We start from the raw sequence: 21,425 nt of genomic DNA, 5'->3' as shown, positions 1-21,425 counted from the left end.
TTTTGTTTATGGTTTTATGTATGTTTTCAAAAATGTTTGCAGTGAAGGACAGCACATAATGTGTTAATTTAACACGTTTACACATCTTTGTGCTAACCTCTCTGACATATTTACTTTGTTAAAATCATTAACACAATGAATGAGTTAAAATTAACACAAAAAAAATGTTGTCTCTAAACTCACCCATTAATGTGTAAAAATTTCACACATCATTTCCAGCATTGGCATGTTTATTTTGTGATATATACAAAAAGTTTTAAATAAAAAAATGGTATTTTGTGATAACTTTGTCTAATTGGTTTGTATGAAAGTAGTACTTATGTAGGATAAAAATAAAATTAATCATATATTAAAATGATCAAATCTAATTTATATTTAGTACAAATAAAAATAATTACAGTAGTGTACTGATTAGCTTCGTTTTTACAGTAATGCACTGTACTGATTAGCTTAGTTTTTACAGTAATGCACTGTATTTACACAAAACTGAAATACGGTTTGGTACTGTAACTCTTAATTACAGTAACTTACTGGCAACAGTGTTGCCAGTAAGTTACTGTAAAAAACCCTTGAAAAGTCTAACAGTGTAAAGCATTTTTTAATCTTAGTTGACTTTAATTTCAACATTTACTAATGCATTATTAAAAGTCAAAAGTTGTATATGTTAGTTAATGAATCTGAGCTAACATGAACTAACAATGAACAGCTGTATTTGTTTAACTAACATTAACAAAGATTCATAAACGTATATAACGTATGTATATTTGTTAGAGTATTTTTGAATCTTTGTTAACATTAGTTAATGCATTATCTAACATTATCTAATAGGACTTAAAAGATGAAGTGTTACCATTAAATTAAATACAATTATTGTATTAAATATAATTACTAAATATATACTATTATGTACTCTGTTTATGACCTCATATTGATTGAGAGACTATGTGGGATAAAAATATATCATATAACCTTTTTTTTTTTATGAATTAGTGATGCTAGAAAAGGTGATTAAATGATGAACCATTTACTAATTATATGTATAATTGTCATTTATGTCAATTCGTCACCATTACTGAATCAAAAGCGCAGTGTATTCTCTACAAAGGATAAAGCTGTCTTAGAATACACTTCAGGGACGAGCAAACGCATTATAATCCGGCTAAACAGGCTGTTTTAGAGAGAAAAATGAAATGCGCTTTTCTTTTTAGCCTAAAATCTTGCTGTTTTCCTGTTTTTCCTCATCGTTGGGCAATTTTTACTTATTTTATTTTGAGTTTTTTGTTGTGTGCAGACTCATATATAATGGAGAAAACTTGCACATTTGTTCAAACATTATCTCTTATGTTCCACGGGAAGTCACTCTGCTTGAGTGCTGGCGCTGCTAGCATGTTCACAGCTCTCCTTGGTTAAAATCATTAGCAGCCCATTAGCTGGATGTTCTGTCTGCTCCTCTCCTCCTTTCTGAGAGCTTTAACCAGTAGGGAGTGTCATGTTTCATCATTTCAGCCTTACTGAAAATCAGCTGATTGTCATGGGATTTTCTGTGGACGCGCTTCCATGAAGGAAACTTTACTCCTGTATGTCTGGTTGCTCATATGTTACTTGAACTGAAATTCCCATCTTCCACTTGACATGCAGCAAGTGTTTGTATCCATGACACATTGTCATTTTTCAGTTCCGCTAATATTTACTGTACACTACTGTTCAAATGTTTGTGGTCAACATACAGTGCTATGCATAAGTTTAGGCATCCATGCTAAAGTTGACTAAAAAGAGGAATAAAAAATCATCTTTTGGAAATTGAACTTAATGCCTTAATTAAAAAAAATAGGAAAAATCCAACCTTTAAGGACACCAATTTTCTTTGTGAATGAATAATGTATCGTAAATAAATAAATGTTCTTCCTTAAAATACAGGGTGCATAAGTTTGGACACCCCCATAGAGGCAGGCAGATTTTTATTTTTAAGTTTTTTTTTTTTTTTTTTTTTTTATGATACTATGCATCCTGATAAAGTTCCCTTGGCCTCTGGAATTAAAATAGCCCCACATAATCACATAGCCTTCACCACACCTAGAGATTGGCATGGGGTACTTTCCATAAGATCATCTCTCAATGCAAATCAAACCAGCTATTAGGCTAACTGAAATAAAACCATGCCAATCTCTAGGTACGGTGAAGGCTATGTGATGATGTGGGGATATTTTAATTCCAAAGGCCAAGGGAACTTAATCAGGATGTATAGTATCCTGGATCCATGAAGTAACTGGCCTTTAAAAATAAAAATCTGCCTGCCTCTATGGGAATTTAACATAGGGGTGTCCAAACTTATGCACCCTGTATTTTAAGGAAGAATATTTATTTATTTACGATACATTATTCGTTTACAAAGAAAATTGGTGTCCTCAAAGGTTGGATTTTTCCTAATTTTTTTAATTAAGGCATTAAGTTCAATTTCCAAAAGATGATTTTTTATTCCTCTTTTTAGTCAACTTTAGCATGGATGCCTAAACTTATGCATAGCACTGTATATATATATATATATATATATATATATATACACTATATACTGTATAGTTGTGCTGCTTCATATATTTGTGGAAATCATGATACATTTATTTTTCAGATTCTTTCATTGATAGAAAGATCAAAATAACAGCATTTTTTTATATATAGAGAGAGAAATCTTTATCATTATACATGTCTCTAACATCATGTTTGATTAATTTAATGCATCTTTGCTGAAAACAGAAAAAAAAAAAGAATTTATTCCACTAGTTAAAAGTTTAGTTTCCCCTAAAAGGTTCTATAGTTTCTCACGTAACCCTTTAAAGGGATAGTTCACCCAAAAATTCAAATTAGCCCATGATTTACTCACACTGAAGTCATCCTAGGTGTATATGACATTCTTCTTTCAGACGAATACAATCAGAGTTATATTAAAAAATGTCCTGGCTCTTCCAAGCTTTATAATGGCAGTGAATGGCTGTTTCTGTTTTGAAGTCCATAAAAGTGCATCTATCCATCATAAACGACTCCACACTGCTCCGGGGGGTTAATAAAGGCCTTCTGAAGCAAAGTGATGCGTTTGTGTAAGAAAAATATGAATATTTAACACGTTACACAGTAAAATTCTAGCTTCCGGCCAAACGGCCATATGCAGTCTACTTATGTCTACTCGTAAGTTAAGCGCAACTTACGCAACTTGAGACGTCGGAAGTAGTGTAGTGCGTCATGGCGTACTGTATATATATCAGCAGTACGTCGCATTACTCGCATAAGTTGCACTTTAGTCTTAGTGGAATCCGTATGTTTGTTTGGCTGGAAGCTAGTTATTTTACTTTATAAAGTTTTAAATATGGATATTTTTCATACACAAACGTATCACTTCGCTTTAGATGGCCTTTATTAACCCCCAAAGCCGTGTGGAGTACGTTTATGATGGATAGATGCACCTTTATGGACTTCAAAATAGAAACAGACATTATAAAGCTTGGAAGAGCCAGGACATTTTTTAATATAACTCAGATTGTATTCGTCTGAAAGAAGAATGTCATATACACCTAGGATGACTTCAGGGTGATTAAATCATAGGCTAATTTTTATTTTTGGGTGAACTATCCCTTTAAGCTTCTATAGAACCTTTTCTTCTAAGATGGTGTGATGATACCACCATGTTGGAGAGAAATAAACAGGGCTTGAGATGAGCTTTAGTTCTTATGCGGACTATTTTCTCAGTTAAATTAATCATGTGTTCGGTCCTAGTTTACAACTGACATACACTTATGAGAATGGTAGTAGAAAAAAAATGAAATTTTTGGATTAAAAAAACCCAACAACTAAAAACAAATATAAAATGTAAATTTATGCAAATTTGGTACTGGGACTGAATCATTACTTTTCAAACGGGACCACGGAGGCCCCTAAACCCAAATCCATTCAAATGAATTAGCAGCAGACTTAACTGCAAAATAAAAATATGAAAATGAATAAAGGAAAAGCATACTTTTACCTCTGTCTTTAGATGTCTAACAAAAGCTGTCGTGGTTTTAAAGCTCAGAACAGAAAAGTCATGCTGTGCCTGTCCTGTGTCTCTTAAATTGCACCATGTAGTCAGGCACTGTCTTGGAAAACTGCTCCCAATTACTGGATGGAGAGGCAAAGGCCATGCTGTAACCGCGGTAAAAATGAGGCCCTGATATCACAGCTCCTCACAGTGACAGAACCTGCTAGCCTAGTAGACATGGAAAAACACTGCTCACTGTCACCATGGCCTTTAGCTTCCACTGTGCTCTGAGGACGTGAAGCGTGCTTTTTTACTTTAGCATATATTTCTTTGTGCATGCCTTTGTATTCACATCCACTGTCAGCACAACTGGTATGCTGAAAACATGTTTTTAAACATGAAATAACAATCTCTTTTTGATCCTTTAATGCAGGCAAAAGCACATGGCAATGAAATAGTTAAACTAAACCATCAATAAACTGTAATGGACACACACACACACACACACACACACACACACACACACGTATAATGATCAGCTGGAGACTGTTTACCAGTCAGTTGAGCTAGAAGATTTAACATTTGAAACAAAACCTAAAATCAATACTGTGACAGAAATTAGTCTTTGATAATATCTAAATATACATCCAAATGCAATACCTAATAAAATGAATTATACCTGAAAACTGTGGTCTTGGCAAACACTTTATCTGGCTTTATCTGTTTTGTAACTTAAAGTTGTGGTGGACAGTTTTTTATGGAATATTGCAGTATACATTCTAAACTATTTATGCATGCACATCATTATATGTTAAATCCATGTGCACTCGTCATTTTTAATCAAAATATCTTCCCCCGCTCTTGCAGCATCTCTTTTCTTCTCTGATGATGAGGGCGGGGCAACCTGTCACTCACATGAGATCAGCCAATAGCAAACCACAACCATCCAATCAATTCCCCACAGACAAAATCAAGCCCCGCCCACATTTGTTCTTGTTCCAGAAGTCGTTTCACTCAGATATCCGTCACAATAGGAAAGAAAAGACTATCGCAGCTTCTGTTTAATGCTGACTTTAAGCATCCACAGAATCTGCACAATCTGTCCACCGTTTGTGCTGACGGGAGTGGAAATCTGTGAAATTTGGTCAAATGGATTTAAATATGATAAAACCTGATAAATTAAGCCTGTAGTATAGCAAAAAGCATGATCAGATTAGCATTACCCAGAATAGTTAAAGGGATTGTTCCCTCAAAAATGAGAATTCTGTCATTATTTACTCACCTTCATGCCTTTCCAAACCCATAAGACTTTCTTTTTTTTTTTCACGCAAGAATGTCAAATGGTTTTGGGAAATTGTCTAGTTCGGCCCCACCGAGCAAAAAAGCTTGTAGGATGTCACCTTCATATTGGATAGAAAGGGTGGAAGGACAGTTTTCAATTACAGCTGTGAAAGGATAGTGAAGGCTAAATCTGTTCAGTTCTATACTATTAGAAGTTACGTATATCTGCACATTAAAACTGTGGGCTGAAGTTATGTATATCTGCACATTAAAACTGTGGTCTGAAAATGAGTAAGTCAGTGTTTAATTTATCACATTATCAAGGCTGTTTAATGAATCTCTTGATTAAATGAGTTTTGCACTTGGTTTTATTAACATCCCTAATAAAAGGTTGGGAAAAGCAGCTGACAGTCTTTTAGTGTAAAATAGCTATATAAAACGTACACGAGCTAACGTTGAACAAAAAATAGATGTTCGTCAGACTATTAAAATAATTGTTCTGCCGTAGTTTAAAGAATCGTATTTTATGGTACCATTAGCTCAAACTCTGGCAAATTAATCACGAAAATATATTGCACTTCCAGTTTTGACGAAAGAAAGAAGAGATGAGGTTTCAGTCTTTCTCTTGCACGGAGTTTCGTTTGATAAAACTAATCCTCAGTCAATGTCAAATGAATTCGGGTTTCTGCAATTTGATCATAAATAGCTAACAAACGTCTGCTCCGAGACGCACTCCCGCTGTCTCAGGTTCAGTTCTTCTTCTGTCACTCAGAATAGATTTCATATCTGTGCTGTTGTTGTTTTTTTCTCTCTTAAGTGCCTCGTTGCAGTTTGTCACACACACACCTTTCCATTCGCGGCAAAGCCTGTATGAATAACTGCACCTGCCGACTCCCACACCAAATTTTGCCAGGCAATAAAACAGAGTCAGCTCCAATAAAATGGAATTGTTGTGTGTGTTTGGATCACTGTTCGCCTTCTGTGGCCACTGAATTATTGAACACCTGTGTGTTCACTGGAAATGTCAGCTGTTCTTTTTACCAAGGCAGACAGAGCCGAAGAGACAGAGGAAGCCATGCATAAAGCATAAACCTCAATGGAAATAACATGCTAGCTCACAATCTATCATCTTAATTGATTCATTACATATTTTTGAATTATTCAAGTTGAAAATAATGGGGGGGGGGGGAAGGTGATTTGATGTCCGATGTTCAACATGGTTGCTTTTCTTTTGGGGCTTGTTAGCTACACACTGTCATGTCCTTCAGTGTAACTAGCCAAAAATAGTGACGCTACTAACTTCACTTTTCATAATAATGTATCTTGTCCAGTAACAAGCTATATTTTCTGACAAGTAGCGACGTTGCATGACACATATTGTGACATATCGGATTGTATTGTCCCTCCAGCTTTAGCTGAGAGAATATAACAAAATTGTCCTAAAATATCCTCTCTCTCATATGAAACATTAAGAAGGGTGATTCATTTTACATAATTGTGTCATTCGGTTGGTTCATGCAAATGAAATGGCTCACAAATGACTCTGAAGCCCTGAAGATGATACATTGCGCTGCATCTTCTTTGGTAGAATTATTTAGTTAAAGTCACACTGGTTTCAGTTACATAAATTATGCTGTTTTCTAGTTGTAGTTGCCAGATAAATTCTGCTCTGGTCATAAATCATATGGGGCCAGTTGTCAGAAAAGCTGTATCTCAATAAAAAAAGTGAAGGTCAAAGTCAGAGGTCTTTACAAATACTGTCCTCCATGCTGTTGCATACAACAAGTTAGCACTGATTTTGCTGAAAAGTTTATAATAGGACAGGTTCCATTCCAACTTACCTCGTAATGTGACAACATGCCAATATCAGTGATGTTTTAGTATTATTTAAATAATATTATAATATTTATTCATATTTTGAATTAGCTTTTTATATTTTCAGTTTTTATTTGTACAGTTTAATTTAAATTATTCAACCCCCATTGCAAATCAGGTACATTGGCAAAATGTACAGACTTTCAGCTGTTTGCAATGAACCAATCAAACAAAAGTAACTGAAACACAACAATGTTTCAAGTTGTTTCTACAAATTCAACTGAAAATGCAACTTTTATTGACTTCTACAGTCTCAAAATAATTCAGCCCCTTCATGGCAATCTTTAGTATTTAGTAGAACACCGTTTTGCTGTTATGACCTGCTGCAAACGACATGCATAACCAGACACCAGCTCCTGGCAGTGTTTCTGAGGAATCTTAGCCCATTCCTCATGAGCAATGGCCTCCAGTTCAGTAATATTATTGGGTTTGCGTGCTGCAACGGCATTCTTTAAATCTGACCAGAGATTTTCTGTTGGGTTCAAGACAGGTGACTGTGATGCTGTAGAGAATTCCATGCATCTTCTGCAACCAAGCCTTGGTGGAATTTAAGGTTGGTGGAATTGCCCGCTGATCCATATGGCCAAAAAGTTCCATTTGTTTTGTTTTATTGGTCCACAGAACAGAATCCCAAAATTGATGTTGCCACCAAGTCTTGCTGCAGGTCTTTTGCTGTCACTCTAGGGTTTTTCTGAACCTGCCTTCTCGGACATCTGGTTGCAACCGTTGATAGTTTCGATAGCTTCCTTTTTTTTTTTGCCCTGTCCAGGTAGTGTAACCACTTGTTCCTTTAACTTTGAACTTGGTGGCATTTGAGGTATGCTTGGGATCATTGTCCTTTTGGAGGGTCCAAGCTTCAGCCTTCTCACTGACGGCATGACGTTTTCTCCTAGGATTTCCTGATACTTTAATGATCCATCATGCCTTCCACACGCTGCAGGTTTCCAGTGCCAGAGGATACAAAGCAGCCGCAGAGCATCACAGAGCCACCATCATGCTTTCCTGTAGGCAGAGTGTTCTTTTCATGTTTCATTCTTCTTCCTCAAGACATACCGCTGATCCATAAGGCCAAAAAGTTCCATTTGTTTTGTTTTATCGCTCCACAGAACAGAATCCCAAAATTTCACCACCAAGTCTTGCTTCAGGTCTTTTGCTGTCACTCAAGGGCTTTTCTGAACCTGCCTTCTCAGAGATCTGGTTGCAGCCGTTGATAGCTTCTTTTCTGCCCCGTCCAGGTAGTGGAACCACCGTTCCTTTAACTTTGAACTTGCGAACTATGCTTCTAACAGTGTCTCTAGGAACATTTAGTGCCTTCGCTATCTTTCTTTTTGTATCCTGTTCCTTGTTTGTGAAGGGCGATGATATCTTCTCTTAACTTTTTGGACCTTTTGTTTTTACTTCTAACATGCAGTCAAACGTAACACTCAATAAATCTTAGCCAGTTCAGATATTTCACGTGTTCTAGCTCAAGCACACCTGTGGCCAGTTGTGAACCCCTTTATTTAGACAACACCTGTTTTGCAGATTTGAGCTGTTGTGAGGGATTCTCTTCAGAGGGTTGAATAGTTTTGAGACAGAAGTCATTAAAAGTTCAATTTTCAGTTGAATTTGGGGAAACCACTTGAATTCAATTACTTCAATTACTTTTGTTTGATTGGTTCATTGCAAATAGCTGAAAGTCTGTAAATGTTTGTATGTATACATGCATTTTGGAGGGAATATTTTTTTAACCACACTACAAGTTCAATTAAACCATAAAAATAAGAGGAAAATATTTTATTTTTTTTTAAAAGATGAGGTAAGAACAAAAAAAAAATGAACAAATAATATTTGGCAAATAATTGTCAAACTACTTGCGTTATTATCACAAATAAAACAATTGACTCCAAGCACAAATACATAATATGCTTAAACAATCTTATATTTTAATAATATTTTAAATGAATGAACAGTGAAGATCAATTTTCCTAGGCCAGACATCACTTTTTGACCACTAATATATATATATATATAAATATATATTTGATTCTGATTGGTCAATCGCACCATCCAGCGGTATGTTATTCCCGGATAACAATCGTAAATAGTCTTAAAACGCTTACAAGGAAAAAAAATTATTTGTGGAAGTTTTGCGTTTGCTGAGCTAATAAAATTTTAAAACTCAGTCAAATCAATACTTTGTGTACAGTTACTTAATTATGTCATCCGTTATTGTGGACTCGCTCTCTCTCGTTTCATACAATCACAGCTGCTGCCATTTTGCTACTATTGTTTTGTACACTGTAATGGTTTATAAGATAACAAACAAGTACAATTTTAAAACAGTTTAATCTCAAATCAATATCTCTTCTCCCATAATTATTTATGTGATCAAATGCTGTGTATTAAGTGGTATGACTGTATACCGTATCCCCTAAATGTCTGTCTAGTTTGAACTTGCTGCGCTAGCAACTGCTCTCTCCGCGGAAGCTTTGTGTTTAAAGAACTAATAAAATATTTCGACTCTGTTCAGTATTTCGTCTCTAATTACTTACTTATGTAGCCGTGTAATAAGTGGGATAATGTACACCCAGCCGGTTGTTATCGCAGAATAAACCCCTTCAGGCTGATGCAAGACCGTCCACCCTGGTGGGGTTTATTCTGCGATAACAACTGGCTGGCTGTACATTATCCCTACAGTATATGATTATTAAAATTTTTAGTTAACAATAACTACACTGGTCAGTATAGCTAGTTTTTGTTAGTAGTGTGTAGTTAAATTATTATTATTTTTTTAAAGAACATCTTGACTCCAGTTAAACTCCTAGCTTGGAGTTGCTTCCCAGATTAGCATTTTATTCCTTATATAAAGCTGATGTGAGAGATAAAAAGGGAATGATTTTTTAAAAAAAGTAAGAAACTTTAGTGCTGGATGAAAATCACTCTATCCAATTATCTGCTTTGGCTGTTTGGGATGCGTGAAAGCGTGTATGTCCCAGTGGCAGCCGGTGATAGCCTAAAAAGTGTCAGGCTCTGCATTTGTGGATCTCTCACAGTAGATCTCTGGCTGTTAGACGGCGTCTGCGCGCCAGCCGACGGTTCTACAAGTTCACAGAAACGCTTCCACAGCATGTGTGGGTAGAAAACCGTCACATTTCACAGATATATTCATAGCTGTCTTTTTTTTTTTTACAATGGTCTATTTATATTAGCGGGTTTTTTTGGTCTTTCTGGGGTTTACGTTAATTTGCTTTGTCTTTGTTCCCTCTAACTGTGGTTTGATTAATTATCTCTCCTCACACTTCACCAGGTATGATCATTCCTTATCTGTCAATCAGTTACAGATTGGCTTCCCCAGGGATCACACTCATCTGGAGGTTATTTTTAGCTTCTTCACAGTGAGGATTGAGAGAGGCTGTATTGATACAGAGATGCAGGGAGAAACATGCATTTACGCTTTAACCTTTACACTATTAAAAATAAAGGGGGTTTTCGCAGCAATGCCATGAAAGAGCCATGTTAGGCTCCCCAAAGACTTGGTGAAGAACATTTTAATAATCTAAAGACGCCTTTTCTCCACTATAAAGAACTCTTTGTGGAATGGAAAGATTCCATGGATGTTAAAGGTTCTTCATGGAACCATCAATGCCAATAAAGAGCCTTTATTTTGAAGAGTGTGAAGATTAAGATACAAGTTTTTTTTTTTTCATTGAAACAGACAATTGTGATGACAGGCAGGAGCTGTTCTCTCTCTGTGTGTGTGTGTGTGTGTGTGTGTGTGTGTGTGTGTGTGTGTGTGTGTGTGTGTGTGTGTGTGTGTGTGTGTGTGTGTGTGTGTGTGTGTGTGTGTGTGTGTGTGTGTGTGTGTGTGTGTGTGTGTAGACGTATTGACAGCATCGAAACCATGCAAGTATTTAGGTTTAGAAATATAACAAAAACAATATAAAACAAAAAAAAACAAAAAAACATAATAGGCAGATAATGTACAATGAAGAGAATTTCCAGTTTCAATATACTATTATGTTGACATTTGTATAGATTTTTTTATTCATTAATTGATTAAGTAATGATTAAATGATGCTATTAATTCATTTTAACACTTTAAGCTAGGTAAAGTCATGAATTTCTTCATAACTCACTGAATACGGCACCAGAAATCACACAGAAATTATTGTCCACTTAAGACATTAAATGTAAGTAACTTTGCAACTACATGTCATCTAGCAGTCATTAGAGTATTAGTAGACTGTCTGATTAATATCTGCTAACACTTTGTTCTGATGCTCCCCAACAGATATTCTACTGACTATAAGTAACTCTGTTACTACGTCAACTTATTCTACTCACCCGAACCAAGTTTACTACCGTTTTCTATTACTCTAATGAGAGTTAGTTGACATGTAAAGTTACTTTTTGTAAGTAGAATGTCTAAAGTTGACCATTGAAATAAAGTGTTACCATCCTTTATCATTTCAAATGAGGTAAATGCATTAAATATGATATTTTAATGAAAATCATTGATTAACTTAGATAAAATCAAAATCAATCTATGAATTCAAACTTTGTTCATATTTAAAACTGTTTAGATGCTGCTAATACATTAATAATGTACATTCCAGAGTCAAAGCAAACATTTGAAAGTTATTGCATATTCATAGACACAATGTAAAATGTATGCTGATCGTTTGTTTCATTTCAACCATCCTCTCAATCTCGGATTGTGAGAATTGCAACAATAAAAAACTTTAGTCTTGAACACTGAGCATCTTGGAGCTGTTTGACTCTTAGGGTGCTTCTCTGATGCTTTATGATGTGAGTTTACATCCCAATGGGCACCAGGCCTGCTGACTACAAATCCAATATCGGAAAAGTGAATCCGATGTAGCCTCTCAACTCCCCGTTGATTTGCACTGGAATCCCAGCAGCTGCTTTGCTGCAGTTGCCTGTCAGCCATTTTGTTTCACTTCGTTGCTTTATAAAGAGTCCAAACCCTTGGCTTTTTTTCTCAGTTTTCTGCAGTCTTGCTTACATACAGCATGAACAATAAAAAAGGAATCATGCTTGACTTTGGTTTTCTCCCTGGAGAGCGCTGTATAAGTGAAAACTTTGTAGTTTCTTGTTCTTTGTTAATCCAGCTCCTCCCCTGAGACAAGGCTTATACTGCAAGTGTGTGTGTGTGAGAGGGTTTGTTGACTGGCAGCTCCCTGAATGAGTTTGATCTATGTATTAGCTTGACCTTACGTACACTGTTGTATAACTTATTTGTGCAGAAATAGCTGCAATACAACAACTAAACTAAGATTAATGGCATAGTTCAGCCAAAAATGAGCATTCTGTCATCATTTACTCATGATGTGTCGTTCCAAACCTTTTTTTTTTTTGTGACTTCACACAAAACAAGATATTTTGAAGAATCTTCACACAGCTCTTTTCCATCCAACGACAGCTGTAAATCCCTAAAAATGGCCATTAAAAAAAAACACACCATAAACGTAATCCATGGATCTAACAAGCCTCTTTGAGCGAAGTAAACACAAGTTAATAATACAATTAAAATTAATTTATGATCATCCTCCATAACGCAATTTACATCTCATACAGCCTGGACACTTTTGCATACCAAGGAAACGACTGACTCATTTGTATCCACCTTATTTTCGAACGCGGAAGTAAACATGGGTCCAATATCCGGTTTTTGTGCGGCACTTCCGTTTCCTCGCTTCCCTGGGCTAAATAACATATCGATCGCGAAGGATTATGCAGAGTTGATAGAAAAATGTTACACATGCCGTAGCAGATGAATACTACAAAGAACTAAAGCCCCGCCTCACTCAGTTAGGGTACCGTACCTGGTTGAAAACACTCATGCATCTAGCTGGCAGAGTGACAAAACTTCACCGGCGCCTTCAGCCCCGCCCTAAACATAGTCGAGCCAACGCTGGACTAATATAGAGGTATTTTTGTCATGTCAAATGTATTAATAATGCCATAAGAATGCAACCAAAGCATAGGATGGATAGCAATAAGTAGATGGCTATAAATAGTTGTAAATCATACAAAATAAATGCCATGATCATGCCATTATGCCATGATCACTAGATTTTATACAGGGGTTACTATAATGATTTTGTTTCTCCTTGGAGTTTTTATCATGGTTTTTATTGAGACTTCATAGCCCAGCCACTTTTCTGGTATCGGGTGGTCTTCTATAGGTGCTCACGAAATGAAAAGAACAAACATACGGTCGTTTCGATGGTTTCTTCAAATGTAAAGCTTTTAACCACAGGCGAAGGGATTCCTCAGGCCGGCGACACACTGCGTGTCCGTTTTTATTTCGGCTCCCATGTTAACAGGTTAGAACGTGCACACTGCCTGCGTGACACGCGCGTCTCACAGGCGCGGAAAACGCGTGCATGCTATAAATAGAATCGACGCCTATTTTTCACGCGACACGCAAGCGTTTTGGAAGCGTTTCCAGACAAAATAGAATAGGAAAAGATCTTTGTATTTAATTTTACATGAATACATATTAATAAATTACATTTTGATGTTTGAAATTTTAGGTTTTGACAAATGCAGATATAAATGCAATGAAAAAAATCGATTTTCTAATATTGCACCTGTCAATACAGAACGAAATATTCTGTAGCCTGTTTTGCCGTCAATACTGCCGACGTTGTCTTTGCTGCTATATATATGTTTAACATTAAAGGCCTTCCACAACTCTCTCCCCATTATGTCGAATATAATCACCATTGAATGAGGATCATATGTCACCTAGCAGTGCCGCGTCAGACACGTTTCTGGTGTGCAAAGACATGTAAAACGCCACGCAACAGAAACGCCACGCAGCCAGTGTGTCTCTGGTCGTAGGGCGCCTGATTAAAATGTCAATGATTTCGATGATTAAAACACTCCTGCTCCAAGTAAACCTTTCTTTTGTATCAGTTTATGACAACCTCTAACTGCACAAACAATCCCGGTCTTCCCCGAAGCCATGACGATGAGTTAGTTGTTAGGAACACTTGTTTAATTAACCGATATGGTGAAAAGTGATCAGCGCGCCAGTTACCGGAAGTGCCTGACCGGAAGTCTCGCACAAAATACCGTCAACTGGCTGCGTCCGTATTTCCGTTAAAAATAAGGTGAATAACTTTGCAAAGAGCTCCATTATCAGCGCCAGCGTGGAAAGTGAACCACATCCGTACCGGCTGGGCCAGATCTTCTTCATGGAGCGGTTAAGCAACGAGAACGGTTTTGCCTGATGGTGGAAAAGTGGCTAAAGTCTTCTAAACCCATAAGATAATTTACCAACCCATGCTCATTAGAAATAAACTTGCCTTAACCTACATTTTTGCTAAACGAATGTGAATTGTATGCATAGTTTTGCAAAAATGTAGGTAGAGGCATGTTTTTCCAGATTTTTGATTAATAAAGACTTCTTTATTATGTGTTTTTTCATATGGTTCCTTGCACTATACTACACTCTAAATTAAAAAACACTGGGTTAAAAACAACCCAATTTGGGTTTTACCCAATTTTACCCATCAAATTGGGTTGTTTATTCAGCCCAGCATAATGGGTCGATTCATTTTTACTATACTAGCTTCTTCTTTTTTTTACTTCATACATTAATTCATGTTTATGGATTAACTTAAATCCTCTAAACTTTTTTAAAACTCCACACAACCACTGGTTTGCATGAGAATTCCTTTATTTACGATCATATTGTGGGGATAGCATATTTTATAGAATAGAATAGAATAGAATGAGGCATTTATATAGCGCTTTCATATGTACTACTGTACACCCAAAGCGCTTTACAATCATATCAGGGGTCTCTCCTCAACCACCACCAGTGTGCAGCATCCACTTGGATGATGCGACGGCAGCCACAGAACAACGGCGCCAGTGCGCTCACCACACACCAGCTATAGGTGGAGAGAGGAGAGAGAGTGATAGAGCCAATTCAATGTAAGGGGATTATTAGGCGGCCATGATTGGTAAGGGCCAATGTGTGGAAATGTGGCCAGGACACCGGGGTTACACCCCTACTCTTTACGAGAAATGCCATGGGATTTTTAATGACCACAGAGAGTCAGGACCTCGGTTTTACGTCTCATCCGAAGGACGGTGCTCTTTGACAGTATAGTGTCCCCGTCACTACACTGGGGCGTTAGGACCCACACAGACCACAGGGTGAGCACCCCCTGCTGGCCTCACTAACACCTCTTCCAGCAGCAACCTGGTTTTCTCAGGAGGTCTCCCATCCAGGTACTAACCAGGCTCAGCCCTGCTTAGCTTCAGTGGGCAACCAGTCTTGGGCTACAGGGTGATATGGGATTATATAGTTTTTAATACATATTGCCTACATTTAAGCTTGTTTAACAAATATTAGAAATAAAAATGAAACTTCAGAGGTAATTCAAATGTAATTGTCCAGTCTCTGTTGTCCCGTTTCCACTGTAACGGCGCTGGATCTCGTGCCGGAGCTTGTAGCTTGTAGACTGCCCCTGTATGTTGCTTTGCATAAAATTAAACAATATACAGCAATATAATGAATTTATAGATCAAATAAAATGTACGCAAACCTGTATTTTACCGTCGAAGACATGCACCAATTTGACGGAGCTGCACTGCTCTCTCCTGAAAGAGTTTGCAAAAAGCCAGCGATAAATACCTCAACACATGGGTAGTTCTGACACAAAAACTACCCAAACACTGAAAAAATAACCCAAGATTTTTTAGGGTGTATATAATGACCTCACATTTTTTTAATCATAGTGAATGATTTGTAAACTAATACATTTGACCTTTCCATCACATAACCAGCTCCATATGTATAGCTCGCTCAGCTGTACAGCGCTGCATTTGCGATGGAGAGCTTGAGTCACGATAAAAGAGCTCAAACACTTGTAGAAGCAGCTAAAATGGCATGATTGCTTCGGCAAATGTGTTTTTATCTCACTGTTGCTTTTGTTAACACTATCAGTCAGGCTTTGTGTAGGTGATGCATTATTTTCTGAACACTGAACAAGTGCAACGAGATGTACAAAAAACAACATGCTAAAACATTTGCAGATTCACAATCATCCGTTTCTGCTAAAACTGAACGCCAGCCTTTTAGTGCAACTCACTGGACTTTTCATTCTAAAAAAGGGACACGAAAACATGAAAAAGCAACGTTTTTTTATTTTACTGAAATTTCTCCACAGGCAAAGTCATTTTGAAGTCATTTTCATTGATAACCTCCCCCTTCTTTGAGCTATAAACTCCAGAACTGCTGCGACCAGATTAATGAGTTGTTTTGAGTCTGATCTTTTAAATGAATTGGTTGAGACAGTTCACAAAACTGATTTGAATAACTGGTTTATGAATCAGACTGATCCGGTTTTCATGTTCATAACTCATTTGCTTTAGTGTTGAAGAGCTCACTGAAGGGGAAGATAATAACGACAGTCAATAAAGGCTTACATTCAGTCTGTTCATCACTCAAAACTATGGCATGGCTTCAGATGAACTTTAATATAGTGACTGTTTTTATGGTACGTTTTTAGGTGATTTTGGTCATTCGTGGTCAATGATCTGTTGTTGTATGAAAAATAATACAGCAAATAATAATGCATGGGTGAACGTACATTTAAGATGATCTTTCTCTATTTTCACAATCTCTTTCTCTTTTTTTACACTCCCAGGACGAAGCGAGTGAGCCACTGTTACCGCGTGGAGTATCGTCACATGGAGAGGACCCTGTCCCAGGAAGAAGTGCGCATTATCCACACACACATCGAGCAAGCAGCCGAAAAAGAGCTCGGAGTGCAGGGAAGATTCTGAACTTCCCAACAACCCATGATGATGATGATGATGATGATGATGATGAGATTCACAGATCGCATCTCTCTTTGGTAACGGATAACATGAGGAAACTTTTCTTAAGCAGCATAGTTGGAGACTCAAAGCAAAGAAAGACGCTTTTAAGCAAAATGTTGAAAAATCTGCATCATCATTAATGGCATAGTTCAGCCAAAGAATGAGTCAGACATAGTTCTGCCATAATTTACTCACCCTCATGTCATTCGAATCTGTTTGATTTTTCAGAACATAAAAAACGATACTTTTTTGGAGTGAACCATCCTTTTAAAATTCAAAATCTTGTACTCTATATTACTACTTTTTGATACTTTACATTGGTTTAATGGTACAGTTTTGAAGCTTGACAGACATGGTTACTATAAACTGCAACTGTGTGGAAACTGGAAGGTAGAAAAACAGAATACAGGTTTGAAATGGCAAGACGCTGAGTAAATAATGGCATAATTGTAATTTGGGGACAACCAACCCTTTAACACTTGCAAGATTTGACCTTGAAATGACTTTTTGGGTCATAATAACCTCTCTAGGTCGGATTGCACGTATAACACACCAGCCACAGGCTGACTCCAGCTTTATAATAGTACAAACAGCCGGATTTAACACAAATGTCAAACGGGCCTTTTACGCACCTGGATCCGTGCCAGCCGGATGATCAGCGGGAAACAAAAGCCCTTATTTCTAGATTAGTATTTTCTTAAGAAAGATGTGAGGTAGCCTGTAATGAGCTGATGCCCAGAAATTAGCAAGAAAATGAAACTGGAATTATTTTCAAGTAATATCCCATGAGATGTGGTTTTATGTGTTCAGAAAAAAGCAGTCACTCCTACTTCATCAGACTCATGACTGTTGAATGAAATAATGACTATAGCAAAATGTTGGCGTGTGACAGCTGGAAACATAATAAACAGATTTAAGCGTGAAAGAGATGTGTGAGCTTCAGCGGAGACTGACTAATTGTCATCATTGTCTAAATTGTGATCTTTGAAATTAAATTATTACGTTCAAAGGTTTACATTCAGTAAGACTTTTTTTCACACAAATCTGAAGCAGCACAACTGTTTTCAACATTGATAATAATCATAAATGTTTCTTGAGCAGCAAATCATCATATTAGAATGATTTCTGAAGGATCATGTCATGTGACACTGAAGACTGGAGTAATGATGCTGAAAATTCAGTTTTGATCACAGGAATAAATTTCATTTTAAACATATTAAAGTAGAAAACAGTTTGTTTGAATTGTAATAATATTTCACAATTTATTCTGTTTTTTTACTGTATTTATGATCAAATAAATTCAGCCTGGATGAGCATAACTTCTTTCTAAAACATTAAAAATATTACTGTCCCCAAACGTTTGAAGGGTAGGGTACAATTTTGTTTTATACAAAATTTATATACGTTTTTTTTTTTTTTTTTTTTTTATAAAATAACCAAGTTTTTTTTTTTTTTTGCTTAGCCAGTCTTCCCTTTCCTCTATTCTTTTGTTTGTTAGATGTCATGTTTGTTTTTAGATTACTGAATATTATTCATCTTCAGATCGCCCTTTTGGATCCAACATGAACAATAGTCAAGTCAAGTCAAGTCATCTTCATTTATATAGCGCTTTTAACAATGTAGATTGTCTCAAAGCAGCTTTACAGAGATAAGCGTATAATTTAAGGTAACAGAGATTGTTTCGGCTTTACAGCAGAGTTAAGTTATTTCCATCTAAAGTTAGTTTTAATTGATTTGGTTCCGTCGCAATGATCATTTGTTATTAAATTAGGGGCCGCTAAGACGACACCATTCCCTCTACACAGACTTTAAACGCGAACCTGTGAGAAACGCTGATGGCGGTCACATGCGCATTTAGAATGGGTTCTATAGTTATGTGCGTTTGAATATACACAGGTTTGGAATTCCCTACAAGCCAAGCCTAAACAAAGTACTTGTCTTTCCTTATAAATTTTGATAAGGAATTTTATTTTATTTGTTGCTTTGGGGTAGGAACGTGAAACGAATTTTCCCGACAACACCTTATCTGTAGAGTGGTAAAGGGATCCTCCATAGGGAGAGACTAGCTGGCACTTCAGCACTGCGTTGTCATCGGTCCAGGTGAAGGTCCTTCGTCAGATCTGGATACGGCCTGGATCCGGCAGGCTGCAGGAAAAACCTTGGGATAAACACAGACACTAAAATTAGCGTAGATGCCATTCTTCTCATGATGTAACGAGTACATCAGGATTTTTGGGAAGTGTTCCCGGTTCCGGCTGACCTAATCTATGCAGCATAACATTAATTATAGAAGTCTATAATGTATTATGTGAAAGCTAGGTCAAAGAGATGTGTCTTTAATCTGGCTTTGAACTGACAGAGTGTGTCTGCTTCCCGGACAATGGTAGGAAGACTGTTCCAGAGTTTTGGTGCTAAATAGGAAAAGGATCTACCGCCAGCAGTGGATTTTGATATTCTAGGTATAATCAACTGGCCGAAATTTTGAGATCGCAATAGACGTGACGGACTATAATGTGTTAAGAGCTCGCTCAAGTACTGCGGAGCTAAACCATTCAGTGCTTTGTAAGTAATCAGCAATATTTTAAAATTTATGCGATGTTTAATAGGGAGCCAATGCAGTTTTGACAGAACCGGGCTAATATGGTCATACTTCCTGGTTCTGGTAAGAACTCGAGCTGCTGCGTTTTGAACCAGCTGTAGTTTGTTTATTAGGCGTGCAGGGCAACCACCCAGTAGAGCATTACAATAATCTAGCCTTGAGGTCATGAACGCATGAACTAATTGTTCCGCATTTGTCAATGAGAGCATATGGCGTAATTTAGATATATTTTTAAGATGGAAAAATGCAGTTTTACAGATACTAGACACGTGACTTTCAAATGAAAGATTGGTATCAAAGAGCACACCCAGGTTCCTAACCGACGACGAAGACTTAACAGAGCAGTCATCGAGTGTTAGACAGTATTCTAGGTTATTACGTGAGGAAGTTTTTTGTCCAATAATTAGAAACTCTGTTTTTTCAGAATTTAGAAGTAGGAAATTACAAGTCATCCAATTTTTTATATCCGCTATGCATTCCGTTAATTTTGTGAATTGATAAGTTTCGTTAGGTTTTGAAGAAATATAGAGCTGAGTATCATCGGCATAACAGTGAAAGCTAATGCCATGTTTCCTAATGATATCTCCTAAGGGTAGCATGTACAGAGTGAACAGCAGCGGTCCTAGTACTGAGCCTTGTGGTACGCCATACTGAACTTGTGATCGATGAGACATCTCATCATTTACTGCTACAAACTGATAACGGTCAGATAAGTATGATTTAAACCATGCTAGTGCATTTCCCGTAATGCCAACATAATGTTCTAATCTATTTAAAAGAACGTTGTGGTCGATGGTGTCAAATGCAGCACTAAGATCGAGTAACACTAATAGAGAGATACAACCACGATCGGATGATAAGAGCAGATAATTTGTGACTCTAACGAGAGCTGTCTCGGTACTATGGTACGGTCTAAATCCGGACTGGAAATCCTCGCAGATATCATTTCTTTCAAGAAAGGAACACAGTTGTGAGGATACTGCCTTTTCTAATATCTTTGACAGAAAAGGTAGATTCGAGATCGGCCTGTAATTGACTAATTCTGAAGGATCAAGTTGCGTTTTTTTAACAAGCGGTTTAATCAAAGCCAGCTTAAAGTTTTTTGGTACGTATCCTAGAGACAAAGATGAATTAATGATATTAAGAAGAGGATCTATGACCTCTGGAAGCATCTCTTTCAGTAGCTTAGTCGGTATAGGGTCTAACATACATGTTGTAGATTTAGATGATTTAATGAGTTTAGTAAATTCTTCCTCTCCTATAGCAACGAATGAATCAAATTTTTCCTCAGGGAGACTACAATGCACTGCCTGATGCGTTACTGTAGTAGACGGTTGCATAGTTATAATTTTGTCCCTGATATTATCAATCTTATAAGTGAAGAAGTTCATAAAGTCATTACTGCTGTGTTGCTTGGAAACTTCGGTGCTTGAAGCTTTATTTTTCGTTAGTTTAGCCACCGTTTCAAATAAATACCTAGGATTATGTTTATTTTCTTCTAATAGGGTTGAAAAATAAGCAGATCTAGCAGCTTTTAAAGCCTCTCTGTAAGTAATTGAGCTCTCCTTCCATGAAATGCGAAATACCTCTAGTTTTGTTTTCTTCCAGTTGCGCTCCATTTTTCTGGCTGCTCTCTTAAGGGCCGGAGTGTGCTCGTTGTACCTCGGCGTTGGACTATTTTCTTTAATCTTCTTTAAGCGCAACGGAGCAACTGTGTTTAAAGTGCTGGAAAAGAGAGAGTTAAACGTTTCTGTTGTAATATCTAGTTCTTCTAAGCTATCTGAGATGCTGAGATGATGAAACTGATTAGGAAGA

General features: G+C 37.0%; 1 protein-coding gene across 3 annotated transcripts in view; it reads left to right on the top strand.

The window, feature by feature from the left end:
* Positions 1 to 18,025, top strand: part of fars2 (phenylalanyl-tRNA synthetase 2, mitochondrial) — a 157,281-nt gene extending 139,256 nt beyond the window's left edge. For all 3 annotated transcript variants that reach the window (XM_081352963.1, XM_081352962.1, XM_081352964.1), the window contains exon 7: positions 16,837 to 18,025. In XM_081352963.1, coding sequence (XP_081209089.1) covers positions 16,837 to 16,975 — 139 coding nt within the window. In that variant the 3' untranslated portion in view covers positions 16,976 to 18,025. The remainder of the gene's footprint in view (positions 1 to 16,836) is intronic.
* Positions 18,026 to 21,425: the final 3,400 nt, after the last annotated feature.

This window comes from Scardinius erythrophthalmus (assembly GCF_964197995.2).
Source record: "Scardinius erythrophthalmus genome assembly, chromosome: 22".
Taxonomy (NCBI): domain Eukaryota; kingdom Metazoa; phylum Chordata; class Actinopteri; order Cypriniformes; family Leuciscidae; genus Scardinius; species Scardinius erythrophthalmus.
The sequence above is the reverse complement of the archived record's forward strand: the minus strand, read 5'-3'. Positions and strand labels throughout refer to the sequence as shown.